General features: G+C 35.1%; 4 protein-coding genes across 6 annotated transcripts; all 4 read left to right on the top strand.

The window, feature by feature from the left end:
* Nucleotides 1–6,366: 6,366 nt before the first annotated feature.
* LOC120173028 (transcription factor bHLH48-like) lies at nt 6,367–10,308 on the top strand. Of its 2 annotated transcripts, XR_005521015.1 has the most exons (9): nt 6,367–7,159; nt 7,251–7,379; nt 7,467–7,532; nt 8,841–8,909; nt 9,151–9,222; nt 9,491–9,698; nt 9,900–9,959; nt 10,074–10,137; nt 10,178–10,308. XR_005521015.1 is itself a non-coding variant. In XM_039180326.1 (7 exons), exons 1-7 carry the CDS (start codon nt 6,656–6,658, stop codon nt 9,935–9,937), a joined length of 1,086 nt encoding a protein of 361 aa, XP_039036257.1. In that variant the 5' UTR covers nt 6,367–6,655; the 3' UTR covers nt 9,938–10,138. The 2 variants fall into 2 exon arrangements, 1 of the variants encoding a protein (XP_039036257.1); XM_039180326.1 differs by lacking the exon at nt 10,178–10,308 and having other exon boundaries at nt 9,900–10,138.
* Nucleotides 10,309–11,245: 937 nt separating this feature from the next.
* Nucleotides 11,246–11,930, top strand: LOC120173020. Its single transcript, XM_039180320.1, has one exon. The coding sequence runs from the start codon at nt 11,327–11,329 to the stop codon at nt 11,642–11,644; it is 318 nt and encodes a 105-aa protein (XP_039036251.1). The 5' UTR covers nt 11,246–11,326; the 3' UTR covers nt 11,645–11,930.
* A 2,103-nt stretch (nt 11,931–14,033) lies between these two features.
* Nucleotides 14,034–17,667, top strand: LOC120173148 (putative disease resistance protein At3g14460). The gene is made up of 6 exons (XM_039180409.1): nt 14,034–14,402; nt 15,463–15,610; nt 16,255–16,709; nt 16,804–16,868; nt 17,372–17,499; nt 17,597–17,667. The coding sequence occupies exons 1-6, from the start codon at nt 14,034–14,036 to the stop codon at nt 17,665–17,667; spliced, it is 1,236 nt and encodes a 411-aa protein (XP_039036340.1).
* A 1,258-nt stretch (nt 17,668–18,925) lies between these two features.
* LOC120173068 (transcription factor E2FA-like) lies at nt 18,926–23,156 on the top strand. Of its 2 annotated transcripts, none has more exons than XM_039180356.1 (14): nt 18,926–19,270; nt 20,181–20,370; nt 20,516–20,569; nt 20,671–20,756; nt 20,880–20,968; nt 21,087–21,141; nt 21,333–21,385; nt 21,471–21,521; nt 21,623–21,671; nt 21,789–21,854; nt 21,944–22,020; nt 22,153–22,381; nt 22,525–22,591; nt 22,715–23,156. In XM_039180356.1, exons 1-14 carry the CDS (start codon nt 19,025–19,027, stop codon nt 22,843–22,845), a joined length of 1,443 nt encoding a protein of 480 aa, XP_039036287.1. In that variant the 5' UTR covers nt 18,926–19,024; the 3' UTR covers nt 22,846–23,156. The 2 variants fall into 2 exon arrangements, with proteins under 2 accessions (XP_039036287.1, XP_039036286.1); XM_039180355.1 differs by having other exon boundaries at nt 18,931–19,270; nt 22,712–23,156.
* The last annotated feature ends 7 nt before the right edge of the window (nt 23,157–23,163 follow it).

Below are 23,163 nucleotides of genomic sequence, written 5' to 3'. Positions count from 1 at the left end.
GCATTTATATTTTTTTTATCTATTTTTCATATATAATATGATATAATTGTGTCATATTCAAATTTATTAAGTTCAAAAATATAATAATAGGAATAGCTCTTATGTAGGGTGGCAAAGGGGCGGGGACGGTTTTATATTACCCATTCCGTCCCTAATATTTGCGGATACGGTTTTGGAGAATTCTCATTAAATGTTTTGGGATTTTTTTCTCCCCATATTCATCCCTTATGGATCACTGCGGGTTTAGATTAATTCTCATCCCAAAAAGTAAACAAACATTTTTTAAATTAATGCAACACTTAAAACTTGTAAGATATATCAGATTGTTTCAAATTGATCTCTATCTATTATGAAAGTTTCAACGTCAATATTCATCTAACACCCAATATATATGTACAATCTTAACCATTTTTGATCTCAACAAATCAATTATATTAAATGAGAAAAGATCTAAACTTCAATTTTAGTTCTTTTGATATGTAACAGTGGTAACACGTAATCTCACATATATCTTTTGGGATCCCCACTATTATTTTTTTTAAAATATCGGGGATCCCTACGGTTATTTTTCGAGGATCCCATAGTTATTCACACATGTACGATTTGGTTATCCCCACAGTTCAAATATAATAATTCTTGTCCCATTCCACATTTGAACTTCAGGGATAAAACTTCCATCATCCCGATTCTCATGGTTTTAAGTTTTCTTCCCCCACCCGATTGTCACCCCTACTCTTATGTCAATGGGCTTGATATGTTTTGACTTCCAAAAATCAGGCATGACATGGCATAGCTCACTAATTTAAGCTTTTATGTTTAAGTCAGTATCTAAGAAAATTGAATTTACTATAAATTATAAGTTGATTTAGTTGGATTAAACTTCAAATATCTTGAATAAAGTCAGAGATTCAAGTCAACGAGTGTTGGTATAAGTGATTGAGATTTAGGAATTTAATCAAATAAGGTCAAGTTTGATTCCTACCACCGTCACTCTTGGTGGGCAATCTGTAGATTCTTATATAAGTCCTAACCGAGTCTTAGGTATGTCTGACCATGGACTGGGAGAACCATCCCTAACCTAAACTTTTTAATACAAAAAAAAGTCAGAGATTCAAATCCTGATATTATAAATGGAGAAAACCGGGTTGAAAGAGTTACTCTTATAATGAACTTCTATAATACTTTATCTGAATCAATTGATCAATGAATCAGATACCAATAATTATAAAAAAATCGAATTTATTCAATTGAATAGCTTAACTCTTGGTAGGGTCTTAGCGAAAGCCAGTTGGAAAATTTAAAGAATTGCATCCCTCTACCCCACTTGGAATCGTTTGCAGCATAGGCCTTATTATGCCTTCAATTATACAAGCTATGCCATGGCATGAACCACACAGACCATAGGTTTCGTTTCTATTATACACATTTAATTTTCATTTTTGGACCGACGCGAATTTCATATCTTTAGCTAATTTAAGGCTAACCCACCATGTCAGTGCGAGTACACAACTGACTTGATCATTAGGGTTTCAATCTGTCTGTACAAATATCCTTCCTTCTAATCATTGCTTTTATGTTGTGTTCCTCCTTGTTTAACCCTAATTTTTCTTCTTTGTCAAGTTTCTCTTTTTCAATACTAGCCATTCATCTTGTTTCGAGATTTGAACATCGGTTGTAATTCGATGTCTTTTGAGTTTATTTTTCGTTATTATTGATGTTTATTATAAAATTTATGTTTTTCTTTTACTCGGCAAAAATTATTTATTTTTGTAAGTAGAAACATAAAATATAATCACCTCACGACTCATTGAAAATTTTCTCGAAAAATAGGGGGAAATGAGCACATAAGGTGAAGAGGAACCAAAATGAAGCTCGCATAAGATCCTTGTTATAAGTATAACAATCCGAGACGAAAAAAAAGAGATTTTTATTAATAAGTAAAGAGTATAGTTTGGAATAAAAAACTTGAATGTCAACAAAATAACGATTTGAAAACTAGTTGAGGCATGTAGTTATACAGTTTTCGTAAAACAGATTTTCGACTATTTTTTAGTGCTCGAGACTTTGGTTGTCTGTCTTTCAAGACACAATAACGAGAGGATAACGTAGAATAGCTATATGGGGAGAGAATGAAAGAGCACAAATGGAAGTGGAGACACAAGTTACGGATATGTCTAGGTAAATTGGCTAATAATGGAATCCATTGATAAGGTAGGGATTTTGTACTATGAAAGTCGCTGCAAACTGATTCATCTCTGCAAATTTTGCCTATGCTTGATTTGTCTGCTTCATGATTTTAATGGAGAAAAAAAAACACTAACCTCTTTAATGCCAATAGCTACATGTAGAGTACTGGAGGGCACTTACCTGTGCCTTGCTGAACCCTAAAGGATGGTCATGGTTTAATTTAAGGGTACCCCAGAGATGTAAGGTTCCATTAATGGATATCTACACAAAACCATATATTCAATCAGTTAAAATTTTGACCAAGATTGAAATCAAATTTTCTTTTGGTACGATTAAGATCATTTGTTAAATCTATCATAGAATTAAACTCGATAATATAAGTAGATATATCCATTTACTTTATATATATATATTTATATATAAAAGATGTTCTATAGGGACCCTACCCTACCTTTTGATAGGGTCTCCTACTATGAAGGGTATGGATAAAGGTTAAAAAGAGAAGTGGGAAAGGAGTCCCCTCACCAACTACGAACCATTCATGGTGGCCATCGATAACGATACCATTGTCAACTACCAATCCATCATGTATTGATATTCAATCAAATTTTTTAACTATTTTTTCTTTTCTATTCTAGGGTTTAGTTTTATTAATATGGACCAAATTATATCGTACATCTAGTTTTGGTGGGCGAGTCTCTCAACAGGGATTTTTCGTCTTGATTAATTTGGATCAACTCATACCACACACCTAGTTTTGATGGGTACTCTATATAAGCTTATTAAGAAACTTATTTTCAAAGTCTCCATGTATGCTTATCTTGTTGATATTATTGTCATGAACGGACACGAAATTTTACGTTAAAAGGAATAAATTTATAAAATTTTAAGAGATAAAAAAAATTATCAATAAAATATATAAAAATATAAAGAATTTAAAATTTTCAAGGGACAACTATCTCCGCTCGTCCTATTAAGTTCATCCCTTATTATTTTTCTTAATAATATCATATCCAAGATTTAAATTTAATTCTTTCTTTACGACTACAATGCAGCTAACACTCGTTTAAATTTTAAAATTTAATTAAATAATAAGTTAAAATATAAACAAGGTACAATATGATTATATTAGAGTAAAATCAAATTAATTTTATACATTTTCATAAAATTTTATATAATCAATATTTTAATAATTCAACTGTTATATACACACCTTAAAATTATTAAATTTCAAATTATTCATTTGATAGTAAAAGCTTCAATTCGGATATGTATTGATAAATTTAATTTTTTTTAGAAATATAAATTAGTTTTAAATTTTTACGTATATAATAGTGTAATTTTCTCAATTAGATTAATAATTAAAATAATAATAATAATAAAATACGAAAATGTTTAATATGTGTAAATAGTTATAAAATAAATGTAAGAAAATGATGGGTCAAAAGAAAGCAGAGTCGGGGCTTGGTTTGTGGGCGGTCCCCGCCCTATGGGACCGAGCCAGTGTCTTAAGCCCCACGACTCGTCCTTCCGGTTTCCCCCACTTCGCTTTCACATTTTTTTCTACTTTCTTTTAGGGTAAACTATACTTTTAGTACTTAAACTATTAGTTTCAGTTTATTTTAATATCTAAACTATTAGTTACGGTTTGTTTTGATATATAACGTTTAGTTTTTTTTTTCATTTTAGTATCTTGCCGATAAAACTCAACGGATGAGTTGACGAGGCATAGCTTCGGTGGACGAATGACCAACAGAACGGTGGACCACGAGAAAATAATGAGTCGATCAACATAGTCCAGTTTCAAACCCATCGGACGGTTGATAACGGAGATCAGAGGATGAAAAAGTCAAAGAGTCCATCATCGATTTAAGAAGATTGAAGTATTTTTTATCGTAGAAATTATTAAATAACGATAGAAATGATGGTGAATCGAGAAGTGATTATTACCGTTTGAAATATATAATTTTTGAACTTTAATTTTTTAAGAATAAAATATACTTTAATGTCTCCCATCTATTTTTCTTAATAATAGTGCTCATAACAAAAATAAATTAAAATTTGACTAATTATAATATAAATTTTAGAAGTTTGATGTTTAGTGACTATCAGTGTAGTTTACCCTATTCAAACTAATCATCATAATATACAATTAAATTGATAATCATAATATACTTAAATTTAGACTAATAAAGTAGATAATAGTTTTATATTTAGAAGCAATCATTACAATATTGATAATTATATATATATATATATATATATATATGAAATTACTAAAATAAATGAAAACAATACCTATTCATTAAAAAAAGGGTAAATAATGTATTTAGTGCCTAAACTATCAGTTTTGGTTTGTTTTAGTACCTAAGTTTTCAATTTTTTCAAAACCATACCTAAAGTTTAATTTTTATTTCATTTTTTTACCATTGCTCAAATTTTGACGTTAATTTTTTTTAAAAATTGAAATTTTAGGCACTAAAATGGACAAAAACTAATAGTTTAGGTACTAAACGTGTTAAGTTTTAAGGTAGAGTACTAAAATGAAACAAAAACTAAATGTTAGGTATAGTTTTGAAAATGTTAAAAATTTAGATACAAAAACATAGCAAAATTGACAGTTTAGATACTTTGTGTATAATTTACCCAAAAATAATATGTTGGGTTCGATGAAGCTCGATGATCAACCGAAAATGTGCCAAGAGGAGGTGAATTGGCTTTTTGAAGTTTAGGGAGTAAGAAGTATAAAGATAGGGAATTTTGAACAATGATTTGTAGTTGTTCGACTTATCAACCAAGTCTACATCCACTACCTAAGCTCCTCACTTAGGATTTTCTAACAAATCCACTAATTTGTTCTTTCTTTTTCAAGGATCAAGAGTAACCTTTACAACTCCCTAGTTTTTCACTTGGCTAAACTAGAACCAAAACCCCTTTACAAAAGGATAAGAAAGTGTAAACAATAAACCTCTCAAAAGAAAGGTGTTTACAAAAGTAAGACCACTAAAACACACACTATTTACAAGAGAAAGAAAAATAAGAATGAAAAACTCTTCTCTTGTTTTTGATTGCTTGGATAGATATTGTGTAACCTTCTTCAAGTGTCTTGAACTTGTTTTTATTGTTGGAATGAGTTACTAGTTGTTTCTAGCCGTTTGGGAATATTTGAAGCCTTTGGAAGACTTTCTGCACACAAAGTTTTGAAACTCTGGGAAAGTTTCGAAACTCTTCGAAAGAGCCGTTGGAAAAATATGATCGTTGGAGCCAAAGTATCGAAATTTTAGGAAAAGTTTTGAAACTTTTTGCAAAACTGTCTTGGAAAGTTTTGAAACTCTTGTAAAAGTTTTGAAACTTCAGGTCAAAATACTCATTTTAAGGTTTTGATTGGACTTTGAATTATTTTGATGAAAACTTTGAATAAATTCAATTTAGTCCAAAACATTTTGCCCTTATTTGTTATATCAAAATATTAATTCTACATAATACATACACAAGATTTAACCAACATATACCTATTTAACATTTAAACCCACAAATCGAGGGACAAAACTTAAATTGAACAAAATTTAAATTAAAATGAACTAAAATTATCACTATGCTAAAATCTTTCGTCTCAATAACAATAATAACAATACAATTTAAATTATTTATTTTTTGGGTAAAATATATAAATGATCCCTTGATTATACGATATCATTTTATTAAACCCCTCGACTATTAAAAGTTATATAATAGTCATTCGACTATAGGAAATTATTTTATTGAATCCCTTGACTATTGAAAGTTACAAAATGATCACCTGACTATTCATTATACTTCAAACTCATTGTTTCTCTTAAAAATTTGAAAGCAATCTGAGTTGTACGTTAACCTACTGATTGAGATATGATAAAATCTGATCTCATTATTTCAAACTACTATCACGTCCCAATTATATGTTAACATCCAATTCAGACTCATTGTTTTATGGATTGGTCTTATTTTTTGATTTTAACAACATTGCATGTAATAATATAATCATGATATTAAATGGAACTGTACCCAATAAACTTTCTTTCATTCTCAACGAACTGTACAGTTGGAGCTGTACAATTTTAATAATTTAGTTCGAGACTGAGACCCCACCTTAGTCTTGCTGTCTAAATTTAGAAATTAAAAATCGAAAAGCATTTTTACAAATTTCGTTTCCATGTTTATTATTAAACCAGACAATCTCAGCTACGTTGCTTTCCTTATACTTCAAATGGCTGACAACTTAATCTCTTTATGACAATTAACTCGGTTTTTGTTAGCTTGACCCGACCGCCATTGATGAACCATAACAAAGCTTAAGCTTTTTTTTAAGCTGTTGAGACTTAAATTTGGGTTGATTAAGCGAGTGGGTGCTTCTTATTTTCGAGGAGTTGAACTGGGTTTTTCTCAGAATTTCGATTTGGGTCGCTTTGTTGTTGTTGTTGTTCGTTTTGATATGGAGTTAAACGCAGGGACGGCGGGAACCGGATCTCGTGAAACGGCGTCGGAGAGGGAGGAAGTGGCGGCACTCGAATCGCTCCAATTTACCAACGAAATCCGCCGTTTGATGTTGGCTCCGGCGACCGACAATGCGAGTTCCTTCACGACTCTGCTTGAACTTCCGGCTTCTCAAGCCGTTCAGCTCATTCACTCCCCGGACTCGGTTAAGCTTATCGCTGCTCATGCTCCGGCTCCGAACGTTGATGATTTCAAAGGCAGCTTTCATTTTCCTTTTGACAGCGGGTTAATCGAACGAGCGGCAAGGTTCTCCGTGTTCGCCGGAGATGGTAACATCAACGACAATAACAAGAACAACTCGCCTGAACCGACGTCGTACAATTCAAGCGCGAATCTCCAGAAACCGGTGAAGAGTGAGCCGGCGGAGACCGAGTCATATCAAGCCTTAGTTTCTGATCCAACGGTGGAGAAGCGGAGTACCAAGAGAAAAGACCGAGAGAAGGTGAAAATTTCTGATATGGCCTTTCGGGTGTTCCCATTTTTGGTAAATTCTGATCAAATTAGCTAATGAATTCGTTTTTTGAGTTTTTCAGGTGAAAGGGTCGACAAAGAAAAGCAAAACTGCGGCCAAGTCGGGCTCCGACGATGCCGAGAAACTGCCTTACGTTCACGTTAGAGCTCGCCGCGGACAAGCCACAGATAGCCATAGCTTAGCTGAGAGAGTAATTCACTAATTTCATGACTGAGTCCATAATCAGTTTGCTTATTAGTTAATTTGTCATTATCATGCTAATAATCTTTGTTTTTAGGCTAGGAGAGAGAAGATTAATGCGCGTATGAAGCTCCTACAGGAGTTGGTACCAGGATGCAGTAAGGTCAGTTCAATTGGATTATTAGGTTGATTAATGATTTGATTATGATTATGACTTTGATTATGTGATTAAATTAAGAACAACTGTCTAAATAGGGTACAAAAAGGCTGTGATTACACCTTTAGATTATATTGGTTTTTGTACATCGTCAACTTTTGCACAAAAGTGGATCACTTTTTGCAAACAACAAAAAGGTTGAGCTGGTGTGCCATGGCACTTTGATAATTTTTATGTTTCAGCTCTTCTTCCTTTGTTGGGTGAGTTTGTTAGGAGTCCTTTTCAAGGTTAGCATCGCCTTTTTCGTATCAAATGCTCGATTTTAATCCCCGTTTAAGTGAAGGGGGTAATAAATGGAAGGATGCTGGATCTTGTGATCTTCAGAATTGATGTTTTGGATGTTGAATTATCTGTGAAGAGGACAGGTATCACCGTATCGGTGCAATGACAATTATAGTCTTTGACGACAGCAGACGGAAAGTTTTAGTCGTAGGGTCTGCTAGCTGGACATTACCATGAAGTGCTCTATGAACTTGTCTAGTGGCTTGTTAGATCAGATGTCTCTATGGGGTCCCATTTCATTGATGTAGAATAGTTGTCAACTTCTCTTGCAAGTTAGGCATCCATACTCTTATGGGTTAACAATATAAAAGATCACAAAAGAAAATGCCTTTTATATGCCCAATGGCTGCCTAACTATATGGGGACATGATGTGATAGTGCATGGGGTATTAGTTTAATTGTTAGAAACTTAATCTTGATTACGCCTTAATAGTTCAGAAGATGTTTTCGACGATTCAAAAGGGGGTGGGGTTACAAGTCGTTTTCTTCGAGATGTGAGCACGATTCTGAGTAAACTAGATGACCAAACCTGTACATAACCTTTCTTTTATAGGACCACATGTCATATCTCCTCATAATTTTGAAAGGATTGGAGATGCCTAACCGTTGAAAAGAGTAGTGTTCGTATTAACGGCATACTGTCCTTCCCTCGTGAGACTGGAACTTATTTATCTGCATGCGGTGATATGTGGCTATTGTGAAAGTTTCAAGTCTTTAAGTTTTCAAACGGTCAGATTCTAGGTGGATGGCTCCGGCAAGTTATTGTGGATGTTTTCTTGTATGTTGCGAAATATGTTTTATACGGTATCGGTATCACGAACTTTGGTAACTATGCTTTTGTGCTCAATGGTATTAGGTTCGAGAAGTTGACTGCTCTGGAGTCTTCTAATAGTTTGAATTTCCTTAAACAAAATCATTGAATTCAAATATATTGAGACCGTTTTCTGATTTGTGAAATTCCATGTGCTGCAGATTTCGGGCACAACATTAGTGTTGGATGAAATCATCAATCATGTGCAGTCCCTACAGCGTCAAGTGGAGGTGAGATATTTGTCTTGAATACCGTTCGGTTTGAACTTGTATAAAGTTTATGAACCGACGATGCGTTCTTAAGCATTGCAAGTGGATGTTTACCTACTTAAACTGCCCGGAATTTGTAGTAGGAGCCTTGCTATGGCCTTACCAATTCTTTATCATGCATGTTCGTTTTATGCTTTGGTTTAGATGCAGTATCTTCCATCCTCTTGGTCTGAATCTAGTTATCATGTTTCTTTGGTTGTAGTTCTTATCAATGAGACTCGCTGCAGTTAGCCCGAGAATTGATGTCAACCTCGATAGTGTATTCACAGCAGAAGTAAGTATCAGGCACCTTCTGTCATATGTTTCGAGTCTAAAGATGGAAATTGAAAGCTCTTTCCTCAAATCTCCTGGTTCATGTGACAAATAGCTCGGAAAAGCTTTGTGGCTTTAACTCTTCAATTTGCTCGACAAATAGCTCTACGTGATGACCCGTTTACATGGCTGTCCATCGAGTTTCTCCGCTTAGAGCAAGACAATAATTTTTTATTTTGATTACTTGAAGGCTTGAACTAACATACTTGATCATACTGTAATATGTGTAGAGTGGATCTTTAATGGACGGAAACTTCACCGGGATGGTCATGCCTATGATGAGGCCCGAGGTTCAACTCAACGGAAACAGACAACAGTATCCGCAGCAATCGCAGTTTGATGCATTTCAACAGCCTGTTTGGGGGAGAGAAGAAGTCTGCCATAATTACATGACTCCAGAGACCTCGCTTGTAAGCTACGACTCCTCGGGAAATTCAGGTAGAAACGAAACGAGTTTATATGCCTAGTAAATGATCATAATCCATAAATATTTTGAATCTTTGCTGCTAAATTTCACATTTCAACCGAAAGAAGAATAGCAATACTCGATCAATTCCACTCTACATTGGAGTCCTATCATTCTCATAACACCAAGAAGAACGTGAACGAGACTAACTTTATATCGCGATCTTGTTGCAGCGTCGTTGCACTCGAATCAATTGAAAATGGAGCTATGAAGTCCGAAAGAAGTTTGAAACGGAGTGATAACTACTATTTGTACATATATATATTATATAAAATATTAGAAATTAGCAGGAGGAAGAACTAGAGAGGTCTCACCATATAATCTTCTGGTTTCTGTGGTTTATTTAGCCGAGTCAGATGGAAACCTCCGATTTCTCAGGACCGGAGATGAGAAACGTCGGTATGCTGTTATTAAATATATATATATATATATATATATATATATATATATATATATATATTATACTAACTTCGAGTCATTCAATCGAATACTTGGCTCGAGGTTGATTGATTCATATTGTAAAACCATAGAACGAACTATGATGATTCAAACTATTATGGAAATCTGCCTTCTTTCGTTCTACATTATGCTGTCTTTTATTGATAGTTCATAGAGGAATGACATTTTTCATCTGCTATCCAAGTTGATATGTGGTTTGATCTGGTATGAGGTCATGATTCTTATCCGAGTCTGTGATCTGTTCGATACTTAGGAGAGTTTGATTAAGAAATGGTCCACTGACTATATGATACTGTTTTGTTAAGTATCATGACTATGAAAAGTTATAAAATGATTATTCGACTATACAGAGTTGCTTTGTTGAGTCACTCAACTATTAAAAGTTATAAAATAGTTGTCCGATTATTCATTATGTTTTAAATTCATCTTTTTTTATAAAAAAAAAGAAAAGAAGAAACAATTGTAGTTCGAGCTAGACATTAACTTACTAACTGAGATATGATAAAATATGATCTCATAATCTCAAGCAACTATCATATCTCAATCAATATGTTAACGTCCAGTTCAGACGATTGTTAACTTTTTAACGTAAAAAGACGAGTTTTTATTTTATTTTTGTACCCTGTTCAAAACTTGAAGTTAAGTTTTGAATTTTTTTTGAAAGTTTAGGTATTAAAAAGGACAAAAACTGATAGTTTAGGTACTAAGCTCGTTAAGTTTTTAGCAGTGGGTACTAAAATGAAATGAAAACAAAACGTTAAGATATGATTTTGAAAAATTGAAAGTTAGGTATTAATGACCAAAACTAATACTTTAGGTACTAAATGTATATTTTACCCTAAATAATTACCAGTAAAGTGACCACAATAAAAATAATTTAAAATTTAATAAAATATAATTTTTTTAAATTGAGTGATCAAAACAGGACTCGGCTAAAGATGAGTGATGGAAAACGTAATTTACTCTTATACCTTATTTCTTTCACTACGGGATGCGTGGCTAACCTACAAGGCTACAACGGGCCCAAACTGTAAACCATGTCGTGTTTAGGGCAATTACTCCCTCTAAGTAAGCAAGCAACTGACCAAATAAACCCCAAATTCCTCCCTTCGTCTTTCAAGGCTAAGCAATCACCCCCGCGATGGCCCTGACCAGCATGCTCCGCCGCCGACTCTTCTTCCGGACCTTCTCTTCGCACGAAGGACCAAGCCGGTGGAAGACGCCCGGTCACCAGGACCGCCCCAATGGTTACCTCTTCAACAGGATCCCACCACCTCCGGGCCAATCCCGTAAATGGGAAGATTGGGAGCTTCCTTGCTACGTCACGAGCTTCCTCACCATCGTCATACTTGGTGTCGGACTCAATGCCAAGCCCGATCTCACTATCGAGACTTGGGCTCATCAGAAAGCCCTCGAAAAACTCGCCGCCGAGTCGTCCTCTTCTTCTTCGTCTGACTGAGATATTTTGCGGGCGAACTTCAATCGAGATCTGTTGGGTACGGATCTCTGCGAACTCTTCGTTTCTGTTGATAGAATGTGTAGTCTAATAAAAAATGGGGTTAATTCAATGTTTGAACGGTTTGTAGTTGCTGAATTTTTATGATCTTTTAATTGGATTTACGTTTTTGATGCTGACGAAGTCATTGCGTTATTTGGGATCACAATCTAATATTTTCTATTCGAGTTTCCATGGATGTTCAAAAGAATTCAAAAATAAAATTGGGGTTATTGGCCTCGTATTGATATCTCAATGCCCTAGTGATATCTTAGAAAATTGTGCTGTATTTCAAATGAAATTGGGTTTCTCTTCAAACATTTGAAGGTTTTGTAGTTCAATTCGATTTACCCTTTCGATGATCATGAAGCCATTCGGCTTATTTGGCATCAGCATGTAACATTTAATTGAGTTTCTATGGATGTTCGGAAGAATATGAAAATAAATTGGGTTTATAAATGGCCAATGCTTTAATGGTATATCTAAGAATGTGAAACGTCTTAGAAAACTTGCATCGTAGTTAGCTTAGTGCCTAAATTGACGATCCTTTCGGTAGGTTCGGATAAAATACGAGTACTTTAGGGGGTCTTAGGAAAAGATTTACCTGCAGTTTAATAGAAGTAGCCCATGGAGAAATTGCTTGTGCAGAGTCCATAAAGATTCCAGATGGTAGCCGGTATGGATGGATAGTATTAGGTAGAAAAAACAGAATGATTTATGTTATTGTTACATGCAAAGGGCTATGCATTAGTGTTGAACATTTAATAGTTGGTATGAAGCTTGCAATTCAGGTGCAGAATGAAGGATTAATGGATTATTGATCGATAAGCTTGTTACCAAGGATTCGAGTGCTGGGGAAATGCTATGTCGCTTTGACTCTTCATCTTTTTTTTTCTTGAAACACTTGTGTTCGAAACATATGTCATCGTCTTGACTGAAACATTTTCCGTTAACCGTCTGTCTTTAAAGTTTGTGAATCTTTCTCTGTCATTTGATAGTGGATACCGTGGTTTCAAGTCCGGTACAGAGGAAAAGTTTATTTTGGATGATGTTATTGTGATTGGATGATATTGGAGCAGAGAGGAATGTAGAAGTGTTGTATTTCAATACAATTGAACTAGGATGTATTGGAATTTTATAAAAGAAACCATGCCAACTTAAGTTGCATGTTCTAGGTTAAACCATTTTTATTTGCCTTCTGGATATGAAAACCATAAACTTTAGTAGTATTGCAAATCTATTTGGTTGCATTGAAGAGGAATATAATCTTTTATGAGAGTTTTGTTCGATGATCCGGCATCCGATACCCTCCCTTGTCTATCTATATATTGGATATGGGGATCTGATACATATACTTGAAAAAAAACGAAAGGTTCAGAGCAACATAAAAATGGATCTCCCACAATCACGGTCCATCTTTCTTGTTCACCCATCAAGTGAGAAAAAAATGGGCTTGCACTCATCCAAGCAATAATAGTTGTGCTTTGACACCATCGTGCTAAGTAGGGATGTGCATGAGATCGAAGTTGAAGGGTTTCGACCTGATCGGGCTTCAACTTGATTAGGTTTGGTTTTGTAAAAAAAATTTGGGTTCAGTTCGGGTTGGATCGGATTTTTTAGAAAATATGTTTTGGTCGGGTTTGGGTTTATGATGAAAAAGCTCGACCCGACTCGAAAAATAATATAAATTTACTTTGTATATTTAGGGATGATTGCAATAATAATCGTCTATATATTATTTTTTCCAATTAGATCTCATTTTTATTGAATAAAAATCATATTTTTTATAAATATATTTATTTCGGGTTGGGTTTTGATTTTATCTTAAAAATTTGGATCAAGTTCGGCTTGAGTGAAGTCACCCCTAAACTCGGGTCGAGTCAGATTTCAGATGAAAGATATATATTTTTGGGTTAGATTGAGTTGACTGAAAACCTGATCCAACCTGACCCACCCATCCTTAGTGCTAAGGTTGAGCGGTAGCCCTTAGTCTCAACCAATTGAATAGAGCTGATATGATTTTTATCCGAATTCGAATTTGTTACGTCATATTATTTTGAAAGATACTAATAAATTTCAACCCTATGTTTTGGAAAGTTTGTCTGATGTTGATACTAGTAACTTGTGCGGTAGCCTTAATATAAGGCTAAGTAAAGACGATACTTGTTTTGTTATTATTTTTTTTAATAAAACCGGATTTTTACCTAAAACATTCATGTTTTTTAACATTTTTGATAAAGGGTCTAATAATAACAAAATCGGTAAAAAAAATAATAAAACCGGTAGCGTTTTACCGGATATGTTAACAAAACCGGTAAAGCGTCCAATAAGAACAAAATCGGTAAGAATAATAATGTTTCCGATAATTTTTTACAATCAGATTGTGGAAAAGTGTGGTGGAGTTCCCTTAGCCATAAAGACTATAGCTAGTACACTGTCCATTAAAGAAACTGCAAATGAGTGGCGTTCTTTCAAAGATAATGAACTTGCTAGACTATCCCAAAAAGATGGTGAAATTATGCCTACACTTAAGCTGAGTTATGATCATCTCCCATTCCATTTGAAGCATTGCTTTGCTTATTGTAGACTGTACCCAAAATATCACAAAATTAATGTGCAAACACTTGTTCAACTCTGGATTGCACAAGGTTTTGTAAAGCAATCAGATTCAGATGGATCTCTTGAAGAGATTGGGTTGGATTATTTTAAAGGCTCAGCAGAAGTTTCTTTCAAGAGATGGAAGAAAATGTTTTTGGGAAAATGAAATGTAAAATGCATGATCTTGCTGCATCAGTGGCAGGGAGAGGAAGTATTATTTTAAATTCAAATCCAAGTACAAGTGAGGTTGATGAAATGTGTCGTCATGTATCGATTAAGCTTTCACTATTTCGTTTGTTCAAGGGAAAGAAGTTACGAACTTTCTTACAGTGTCCTAATCAGAAAGATCTAAATATGAGCAAGACAACTTGGGATTTAATAATTTCAAACTGTAAAAGACTGCGTGTGTTAGAATTGGATGGTTTAAATCTTAATACAATTCCACGCTCCATTGATAAGTTGAAACATTTGAGGTACCTTAATCTCTCTGATAATTATGATCTTGTGATTCTCCCGGAGAATATTTGTAAGATACAATCATACAAAATTTGCAAGTGCTGAAATTTAACCAGTGTATCTAACGTAATTTACTCTCATCTTTATAAATGACAAGGAAGGACGATTAAGATTAGCTAAAAGTGGATGAAGCACAATGGTTGGAAACTTGATATCAAGCGTTTATAGGTTAGATCGTGAATGAGATTTGATCGTCAAACTAATGAGACTCGGACAGAGAGACTCGGACATTTTGCTTTTAAAGCTTCTTCTGTCGTCTCTTAACCTTTGATCTTATTATTGTACTGAACCACACAAGGTTTTGGTTTGGTTGGTGAAATATCAACTCTTTTTACAACCACTGGTGGGGTGCTGGTGTCATCTGTATATATAAAATACTACACACTCCGCATGTATTAACACCTGCAATTCCTCTTGCAAACAACCATACACTTTTGCCTTCGTTTCTCTTTCGATACCAATGGCCGAAGCTATTGCTTTCAACACCGCCTCAGGGCTCGTTACTAAGTTGGGCTCCCTCGCTCTTTCTCAAAGACTACCTTGAGGGCCTCAAACGCACCATAATCAGAATCCAAGCTGTGCTTCTTGGCGCAGAAGAGCGATCCTAAACCCCATGTTTTAAAAGGCTTGTCTGATGATGATGCTTGGTCTTTGTTAAAAAAAAATAGCATTTGAGCAAAGACCTGAAGACTCAACAAATCCAGCCTTTGTGGAAGCAGATTGTAGAAAGGTGTGGTGGAGTTCCCTTGGTCATAAGGACTATAGCTAGAACCCTACCCGTTAAAGAAACAGTAAATGAGTGGCGTTCTTTCAAAGGTAATGAACTTGCTCGAATATCCCAAAAAGATGGTGAAATAATGCCTACACTCAGGTTGAGTTATGACCATCTCCCATCCCATTTGAAGCATTGTTTTGCTTATTTGCAGACTGTACCCAAAAGATCATGAAATGAATGTACAAACACTTGTTTAACTCTGGATTGCACAAGGTTTTGTAAAGCAATCAGAGTCAGAGCCGAATCAATCTCTCGAAGAGATTGGGTTGGATTATTTTAAAGACTTAGCGGAAAGTAGTTTCTTTCAAGAGATAAATGAAGATTATCGGGGGGAAATGACATGTAAAATGCATGATTTAATGCATGATCTTGCTGAATCAGTAGCGGGGAGAGAGAGTAGTATTTTAGTTCTGGTGCAAGGGAGGTTGATGAAATATGTCGCCATGTGTCCATTGATTTTACAATAATTCCTTCGTTCAAGGGAAGGAAGCTACGAACCTTGTTACAGTTTCCTAACCTGGAAGATCGAAATATGGATGAGACAACCTGGGATTTAATAATTTCAAACTGTACAAGTCTGCGTGTGTTAGAATTGGATGGTTTAAATCTTAATATGATTCCACGCTCCATTCATAAGTTGAAACATTTGAGGTACCTTGATCTCTCTCGGAATAATGATCTTAAGAAGCTCCCGAAGAGTGTTTGCAAGTGCTGAAACTTGACTGGTGTCGGGGGATTGAAGAATTGCCAAAGAAGATTGAAAATTTGGTGAATCTTACCCATCTTCCATGTCGTGATTGTTGGAGCTTAACTCATATGCCACGTGGAATAGGGAAGCTGAATTCGCTTCAGACGTTAAGCCTGTTTGTGGTGGATATACTCGGTTCCCATGGTGCTGGTGCTGCAGATCTAAGTGAATTGGGTGGGCTTAACAACTTAAGGGGAAAGTTATGGATAACAATTTTGGGATTTGTGAAAAATGCAAAAGAGGAGTTTAGGCCTGCTAATTTGAAAGAGAAGCAGCATTTGCGGGTATTGTATTTACAATTGAGCAATTATCGCGGTTATGAAGGTGAAGACGAAGATGATGAAGAGAAGTCACTTGAAGACCTCCCGCCCCAACCTAATCTAGAGCTTCATGTGAATATCGCTTACTTGTTTTCAGAGATGGGTGCAAGACCAAACTGAATATGGCTCAGATGGCACTAATGCGGTTGACATTTTTTTGATGTAGGGCACCCTTTTAACTGGTTTGGGCACCATTGGAGCACAGAATATGAACTTGTGTTTACTAACAGAGTAAATGCTTCTACATTCTGACGATGCTCGATTTAAACTGGATAAATCTTAACACATTGATCAGTACTGAACTTGCAGGTTCACTGTTGTTCCACATACGAAATTGATGATATTTACCTGCTTTATTTGAGCCTTTATAAAGGGCTGCAATCCTCCATGCATTTGGAACATCAAACCTACTCGAAAACAGCTTCTTCATTAAGTCCATGAGAAGGCAATCAAGTCTACTCACCAACAAGTTTTCCTTTGTGATGCATTTTTGGGATTGTCTTTTTCTTTGTAAAGAGTGTTTTCCTTTGTGATACATTGTGTTCTCTATGCTCAACATGTGAATATTGCTCACGTGTTTTCTATCCTCAGATTTGGGTGCAAGACATATGGTAGGGCATTGGAGTACTTGAAGAGAAAAAGTGGTAGTAATTATGTAATCGGCCTACACTTGTACATCATAATAATCACACAATTGCAGTCATCTAATGGTTAGTAATGTTCCTGTTTATCAGCATGAGTTCAATGGAAGACATACATTCTTCAACAGCTGATCCATTCCACGCCATTTACTCCGATGCGGTTGACATACTCCTAGAAGATGCGAGTTCGAGAGAGCCTAGGCGAGTAAAGCCCTCTTCGGGTGAGTAAATTAGATAAGAGTTGGGCAGTTAAAGGTATATCAGAAACCTCAAATGTAAACTTTTAACATACTATACATTGGCATTTATAGCTTGCAGGTTCATTTGAGGTTGCACATTCCTCCAAGCTTTTGGAACATCAAATCTACTCAAAAACAACTTCTTCATGAGCTTGAGAAGCACCAAATCTACTCGCCTAGATGTTTCCCTTTATGATGTGTTTTTGGGGATTGTTGTCTTCTTTGTAGAGAGTGTTTATACAATGTCTCGTAGGAAAGGTTGTTTGGGGAGAATCCATCTAAATGTATCTTGCATGTGAGTTTAGAAGCATTTTTTTTCACGAACCAACTTACTGGTTTAAGGAATCGTTATTGTTCTTAAAGGTCACGGGTTCGAACACCAACGACTGCAAGAGTGATTGGGCATTCATTGTCAAATAGTTGAGTGTATTTAGAACAGATACTACTATGTAATCTTTTGAAGTTTAATAAAAAAATATTTATCACACAATCAATTGCAACCGATAATATAACTAACACAAACAAATTAAATGTTTTTATTATTTAATGAAAATGAAAATATTAATTATAAGTATAATCCTTAGTTTCACATTCTTAATATTGATTAACAAAAATCAACACCCAACCCTCAAAATGAAAGTAAAGTATCCTTCTAAACTTAATTGTTTTATGCTACAAACTGAAGGTGCAAAATATTTAATTCAATCACTTTCATATGGTTAATTTATAGGGTAAAATACACCAATACACCACTGAACTTTAGGTGTTGTATAGTTTATACACTGAATTTTTAATTTTGTCAGTTATAACATCGAATTTTGATTTTCGTTTCAATTATACAATTGAGTCGTTAAATTGTTAACAGTTGAGTCAAAACAACGTAGTTTTGGTGAGGTATCCACGTCGACAGCCGTCAACCACATCATCGTTTCGTTAACGATTTAATGATTCAGTGGTATAATTGAAACGCAAATAAAAGTTAAGCGCTATAATTGACAAAATTAAAAGTTTAATGGAATAAATGATATAACGCCTAAAGTTTGATAGTATTTGAGGTAGTTTACCCTTATTTATATTACACGTTAACTAAATTTGTAATATTCGATATATTATAATATGTCGAAATTATTTAAACACGAACTCGATTTTACGATGTGAGTGAACAGAAAATTTTGATATAAAAATATTTATAAAAAAATATTTAACGGATGATTATATATGGAATAGAAGAAAATTTCTATATAAATTCATCTATCTCGTGTTTAGATCTTATGTTATTTCTGGGACAGAATTGAATGGATTTAAAAGTTAAGAGCTCATAAAGATAAAAACAAAACATTTTAATACCTTAATTGTAATTATATACAAAACGCTTCCCTCCATATTTATCCGAAACAAAAGATTCCCTCCCTTTTTCCCTCGTTTTCTACTTTCTCTCTCTAACGTCTAAACCCTCACTTTCTCTCTCTTCCCCTTCTTACCCAATTCCAATTCTACCCCCGCCTCCATGTCCGGCGGTGCTCGTGCCCCTGATGGTCCCATCCGGCCTTATCCTTCTCCTCCAACGGGTTCAGCCGCACCTTCAGCGACGGCTTCTTCGGTTGTCCCGCCGATACGTCGCCATCTGGCCTTCGCCTCGACGAAGCCGCCGTTTGTTCAACCCGATGACTATCACAGGTTTTCCTCCAGTGCAGAAAACGCTCGTGGAATCATCGCCGATCAAGAAGTTGAAGCAATTGTTGTGAGAGCTCCAGTGAGTTTAATTTTTCTTTTCTGGAGATGGCGGTTGCAGCGTAATTAGTCACGATATTTCAATTTTGATGAGAATTATACTCTTACTTAACGTTTAATGTCATGTGTTTATCTGATCTGTTCATTATTTGTTATGCCCGTACTTTGATAAGTGACTTTTCGCTGGTCATTCACGTATTTGACGATTTACTCGAGTTTAGATAGATTCAAGTACTCATTTGCTAGACTAGTTGAAATTTAATGAATGCTGGCCTCATCCAATGTCCAAAACCTGATAATCCATGTATTTCTATGCCTTAATTTGAGAATGCTAACTTTTAGTACTATAATTTTTTAGACATGCTGATGAGGCAAAGATCTAGTATTGCGTTTTGGGTTTTGATTTCAAACATAATTGCAATCGATAGCATGTCAGTTCTATGTAATAAAGTTGTTATGCTACTGCATTCTTGGTTTAAAGCCAAATATTCAATTCCAAGCCCTATATGAAGAAAGCTTGATGTCTGTTTATTCTTTTGAAGTTGCGGCTTTGATGGATATTTATGAAATGATCCAATTGATTCTGTATCATATGCGTGCTAGTTTGTTGTGCAAACTTATGTTCTTATATCCTCTTTTATTATTGTCCTCTGCACAATAACAAGTGAACTACTAGTTGTTTTAGGCCTTTGTGAATACCTTTTTGAATCAAGTAGTCAAGCAATTCTGCTGGTTCTTATGGTTAACAGTAATTTTTCTTATGCATATTGCTGTCTATATCTGCATTTGTTAGACTTACTTTCTTATTAGTGTTTTTTCCTTAATCCAATTGGTTGTTAATGTACATATAATCATGTGCAAATACCGAGTAAACTTGTAATTTAACCTGCGATTGGAACTACTTTGAAATACTGCTGTTTTTTTTTTCACAGCTATTAAAAAGGAAGAACACAGTGAACAAAAATGAAATTAAGTCTAGCCAATGGACAGGCAGTCCAGGAGTTACTAACATCTCCAACAGTCCCTTCCAGACACCTGTATCTGCTAAAGGAAGGGTAAATAATAGATCAAAGAACCCGAAGGCCAATAAATCTACACCTCCGACACCTGTGTCGAATGCTGGTGAGAAACCATATCCTACAAGCATAGTCCATAGAAGGAAACTTATGATCACACCACAGTCTATTATCAATACTTTAATGATTGATTTAAGAGAGATACAGTATGTGGAAGAGGAATTACTGACATAATGTATAATAATTGGCAGGTTCTCCATGTCCTCTTACACCTGTGGGCAACTGCCGGTATGACAGTTCTTTAGGTAATCTTATGGCTGTTATTTTTCTCTTTTAACTGCGTATTTTTGTCTCCTTAATCTTCTATGGATGGTGAGAACCACAATAATGTGATCATGATTTCTAGGTCTGTTGACAAAAAAGTTTGTTAATCTGATAAAGCATGCTGAAGATGGTATCCTTGACCTAAATAAGGCCGCACAAACATTGGAGGTAATGATATATGACTAGTGATCTTGTATAGTTGGGTGTTTAGCGAGTGTTTTCTCATGTTACTTGAAGGGCCTTTTCATCGTTGTTTTTTTCTTTTTCTTTTTCCTCTAAATGTTGCAACAGGTGCAGAAGAGGAGGATATATGATATAACAAATGTCTTGGAAGGCATTGATCTTATTGAAAAGAAGTTCAAAAACAGAATACGCTGGAAGTAATTATTTGATAATGTTAAACATTTTTCTAGAATTTGATGTTTTAATTTGGTCTGTCATTCTGGTTAACCTTCAAAGAACTTGGGACTTATTTGAGAGTTTACTCAAATTTACTAGGGGTGAAGGTGCTTCAAGGCCAGGAGAAACAGATGGTGATGTCTCTGTATTACAGGTACGTGAAAATAATATCATTTTTCTTTTTCTTTGACATCTAGGCAACAAATTTTTCTCTTGGTCATTAGAAATTTTCTTTAGTTCTTTATGTTGACCAATTACTTTGAAAAGATCTTCAGTAATTGCTGCTTTACCGATTTTTGGTTTATTTCCCATACATATGGGCTTGATTTTTATTCTTCTATGCAGGGAGAAATTGAGAACCTTTCCATGGAAGAGCGCAGATTAGATGATCAAATAAGGTTGTACATGGCTTATCGTGTTAGAGTAGTAACCGTTACTGCCTCAAACCTGCTTAGGAATGCTGATGCTTCTAAAATATTGCAGAGAAATGCAGGAAAGGTTAAGGGATTTGAGTGAGAATGAGAACAATCAGAGGTAAGACTTTCTTGCCTGCGTTTCACTGGAATCCAATTAATTGAAGTCAACTTCTATATTTGCAAAAAGATTTGCATTTAACTATCTTCAAACTGTTTCAGGTTGCTATTTTTGACCGAAGAAGACATTAAGCGTATACCTTGTTTTCAGGTTTGTTTATTTCATGCCACTAAATTTACACTTTTGCAATCATCTTCTGCATTTGACGCTAATATCCGAGACATTTTGGTTTTACTGTAGCTAAATTTTCTGTGTTGCTTTTAGCAGAATGAAACCCTGATAGCAATTAAAGCTCCACATGGAACAACACTGGAAGTACCTGATCCTGATGAGGTAAGAACTATGGAAAGCTTTAATGACATAGTACAATGTTCCACTTGCATGATTCAAAGGCATAATGGGGTTGTTCCTATATATTCCAGGATGTTGACTATCGACAAAGGAGGTACAGGATAATCCTTAGAAGCACAATGGGTCCCATTGATGTTTATCTAGTCAGGTGTTACTCCCTTCTATATATTTGACCATCTATCCATACATGTTTACGAACCATCTTTCTTTAAAATAAAACTAATTGATGATGTCAAGAGAGGTTGTTTTAATTTCTTTCTTTTCAAATTGTTTTCCTCAGCCAATTTGAGGAGAAGTTTGAAGAGATAAATGGCGTTAACCCTCCTCTGAGTGCCCCACTTGCTTCAAGTTCTGCCTCTAATGAAAACCAAGTTGAGATGGTCAATACGGTGGGCATTCGAAAGGAGATTGAACCACAGTTACAGCAAAATCATCAAATCGGCTCTGATATTAATGCTTCACAGGAGCCTGTCGGGGGAATGATGAGAATTGTCCCATCAGATATCGATGTGAGTGCCTTTTTTCTTTGACCAGTAATTACTCTTGCCAAGCTTTACAAACATCAAATATATGGAGTATGGGCAGCTGTTTTTGTCAAAGGTTATTTATGCATTTGTAATATTGACTATAACTTTTCCTGTCTGGTTGTCAGAATGATGCAGATTATTGGCTTCTATCGGATGCCGATGTTAGCATTACGGATATGTGGAAGACAGATTGTATCCTTTTATTTTTAGCTAATCAATCTACTCAACCTGCCAAAGGCATGAACAAGCACGTGCACACTGTTTTACACATTCTTCAACATTTGAGCTTGTAACCCTCAACTCCAAGAATAGCAGGTGTTGAATGGAGCGGAGTCGATATGCTTCATCCAGACTTCGTAATGGCTGATGTCGGTACCCCAAGGCCAGAAACTCCACCTTCTAGAATGACTGAAGTGCCATCTTCCGATTTTAACTCAACTCAATAGGTAAAATCAATTTTCCTAACCAAGTTCTGCACAAAGAATGGCAGCACCTCTTCTTTATGTTTTACATGGATGCTAAGTATAGGGGTTATTGCCATTCACTGCATGGTTGAGCAATTTATCTATCCTATGGTTTTAGTTATAGAAATAAAACGTTCCGGCATCGGAATTACAGTCTGTCGAATCCGAGTATATATGCACATTAACATCATCCCTTTGTTGATTTGAGTTTTTATTAATGAGTCATTAGTTTGACATATCAAAATTCGAAAGCAGACATACCAAATGTAGATGTGTAGAACTGATGCATTGAGGATATAA

The sequence above is a fragment of the Hibiscus syriacus genome, unplaced genomic scaffold (genome assembly GCF_006381635.1).
Source record: "Hibiscus syriacus cultivar Baekdansim isolate YM2019G1 unplaced genomic scaffold, ASM638163v2 tig00111941_pilon, whole genome shotgun sequence".
Lineage (NCBI taxonomy): Eukaryota > Viridiplantae > Streptophyta > Magnoliopsida > Malvales > Malvaceae > Hibiscus > Hibiscus syriacus.
The sequence above is the reverse complement of the archived record's forward strand: the minus strand, read 5'-3'. Positions and strand labels throughout refer to the sequence as shown.

What these genes read in the sequence shown, in the direction of transcription:
- LOC120173068 (XM_039180355.1), top strand. Translation starts at nt 19,025, where the DNA reads ATGTCCGGCGGTGCTCGTGCCCCTGATGGTCCCATCCGGCCTTATCCT. An exon ending in AGATTAGATGATCAAATAAG is followed by an intron (nt 21,386 to 21,470) that starts GTTGTACATGGC and finishes AAAATATTGCAG; the next exon opens with AGAAATGCAGGAAAGGTTAA. An exon ending in GAGAATGAGAACAATCAGAG is followed by an intron (nt 21,522 to 21,622) that starts GTAAGACTTTCT and finishes AAACTGTTTCAG; the next exon opens with GTTGCTATTTTTGACCGAAG.
- LOC120173148 (XM_039180409.1), top strand. Translation starts at nt 14,034, where the DNA reads ATGTTTCCGATAATTTTTTACAATCAGATTGTGGAAAAGTGTGGTGGA. An exon ending in AACCTAATCTAGAGCTTCAT is followed by an intron (nt 16,710 to 16,803) that starts GTGAATATCGCT and finishes TTTTTGATGTAG; the next exon opens with GGCACCCTTTTAACTGGTTT. An exon ending in AACTTGTGTTTACTAACAGA is followed by an intron (nt 16,869 to 17,371) that starts GTAAATGCTTCT and finishes CCTGTTTATCAG; the next exon opens with CATGAGTTCAATGGAAGACA.
- LOC120173028 (XM_039180326.1), top strand. Translation starts at nt 6,656, where the DNA reads ATGGAGTTAAACGCAGGGACGGCGGGAACCGGATCTCGTGAAACGGCG. An exon ending in CCCTACAGCGTCAAGTGGAG is followed by an intron (nt 8,910 to 9,150) that starts GTGAGATATTTG and finishes CTTTGGTTGTAG; the next exon opens with TTCTTATCAATGAGACTCGC. An exon ending in ATAGTGTATTCACAGCAGAA is followed by an intron (nt 9,223 to 9,490) that starts GTAAGTATCAGG and finishes TAATATGTGTAG; the next exon opens with AGTGGATCTTTAATGGACGG.
- LOC120173020 (XM_039180320.1), top strand. Translation starts at nt 11,327, where the DNA reads ATGGCCCTGACCAGCATGCTCCGCCGCCGACTCTTCTTCCGGACCTTC.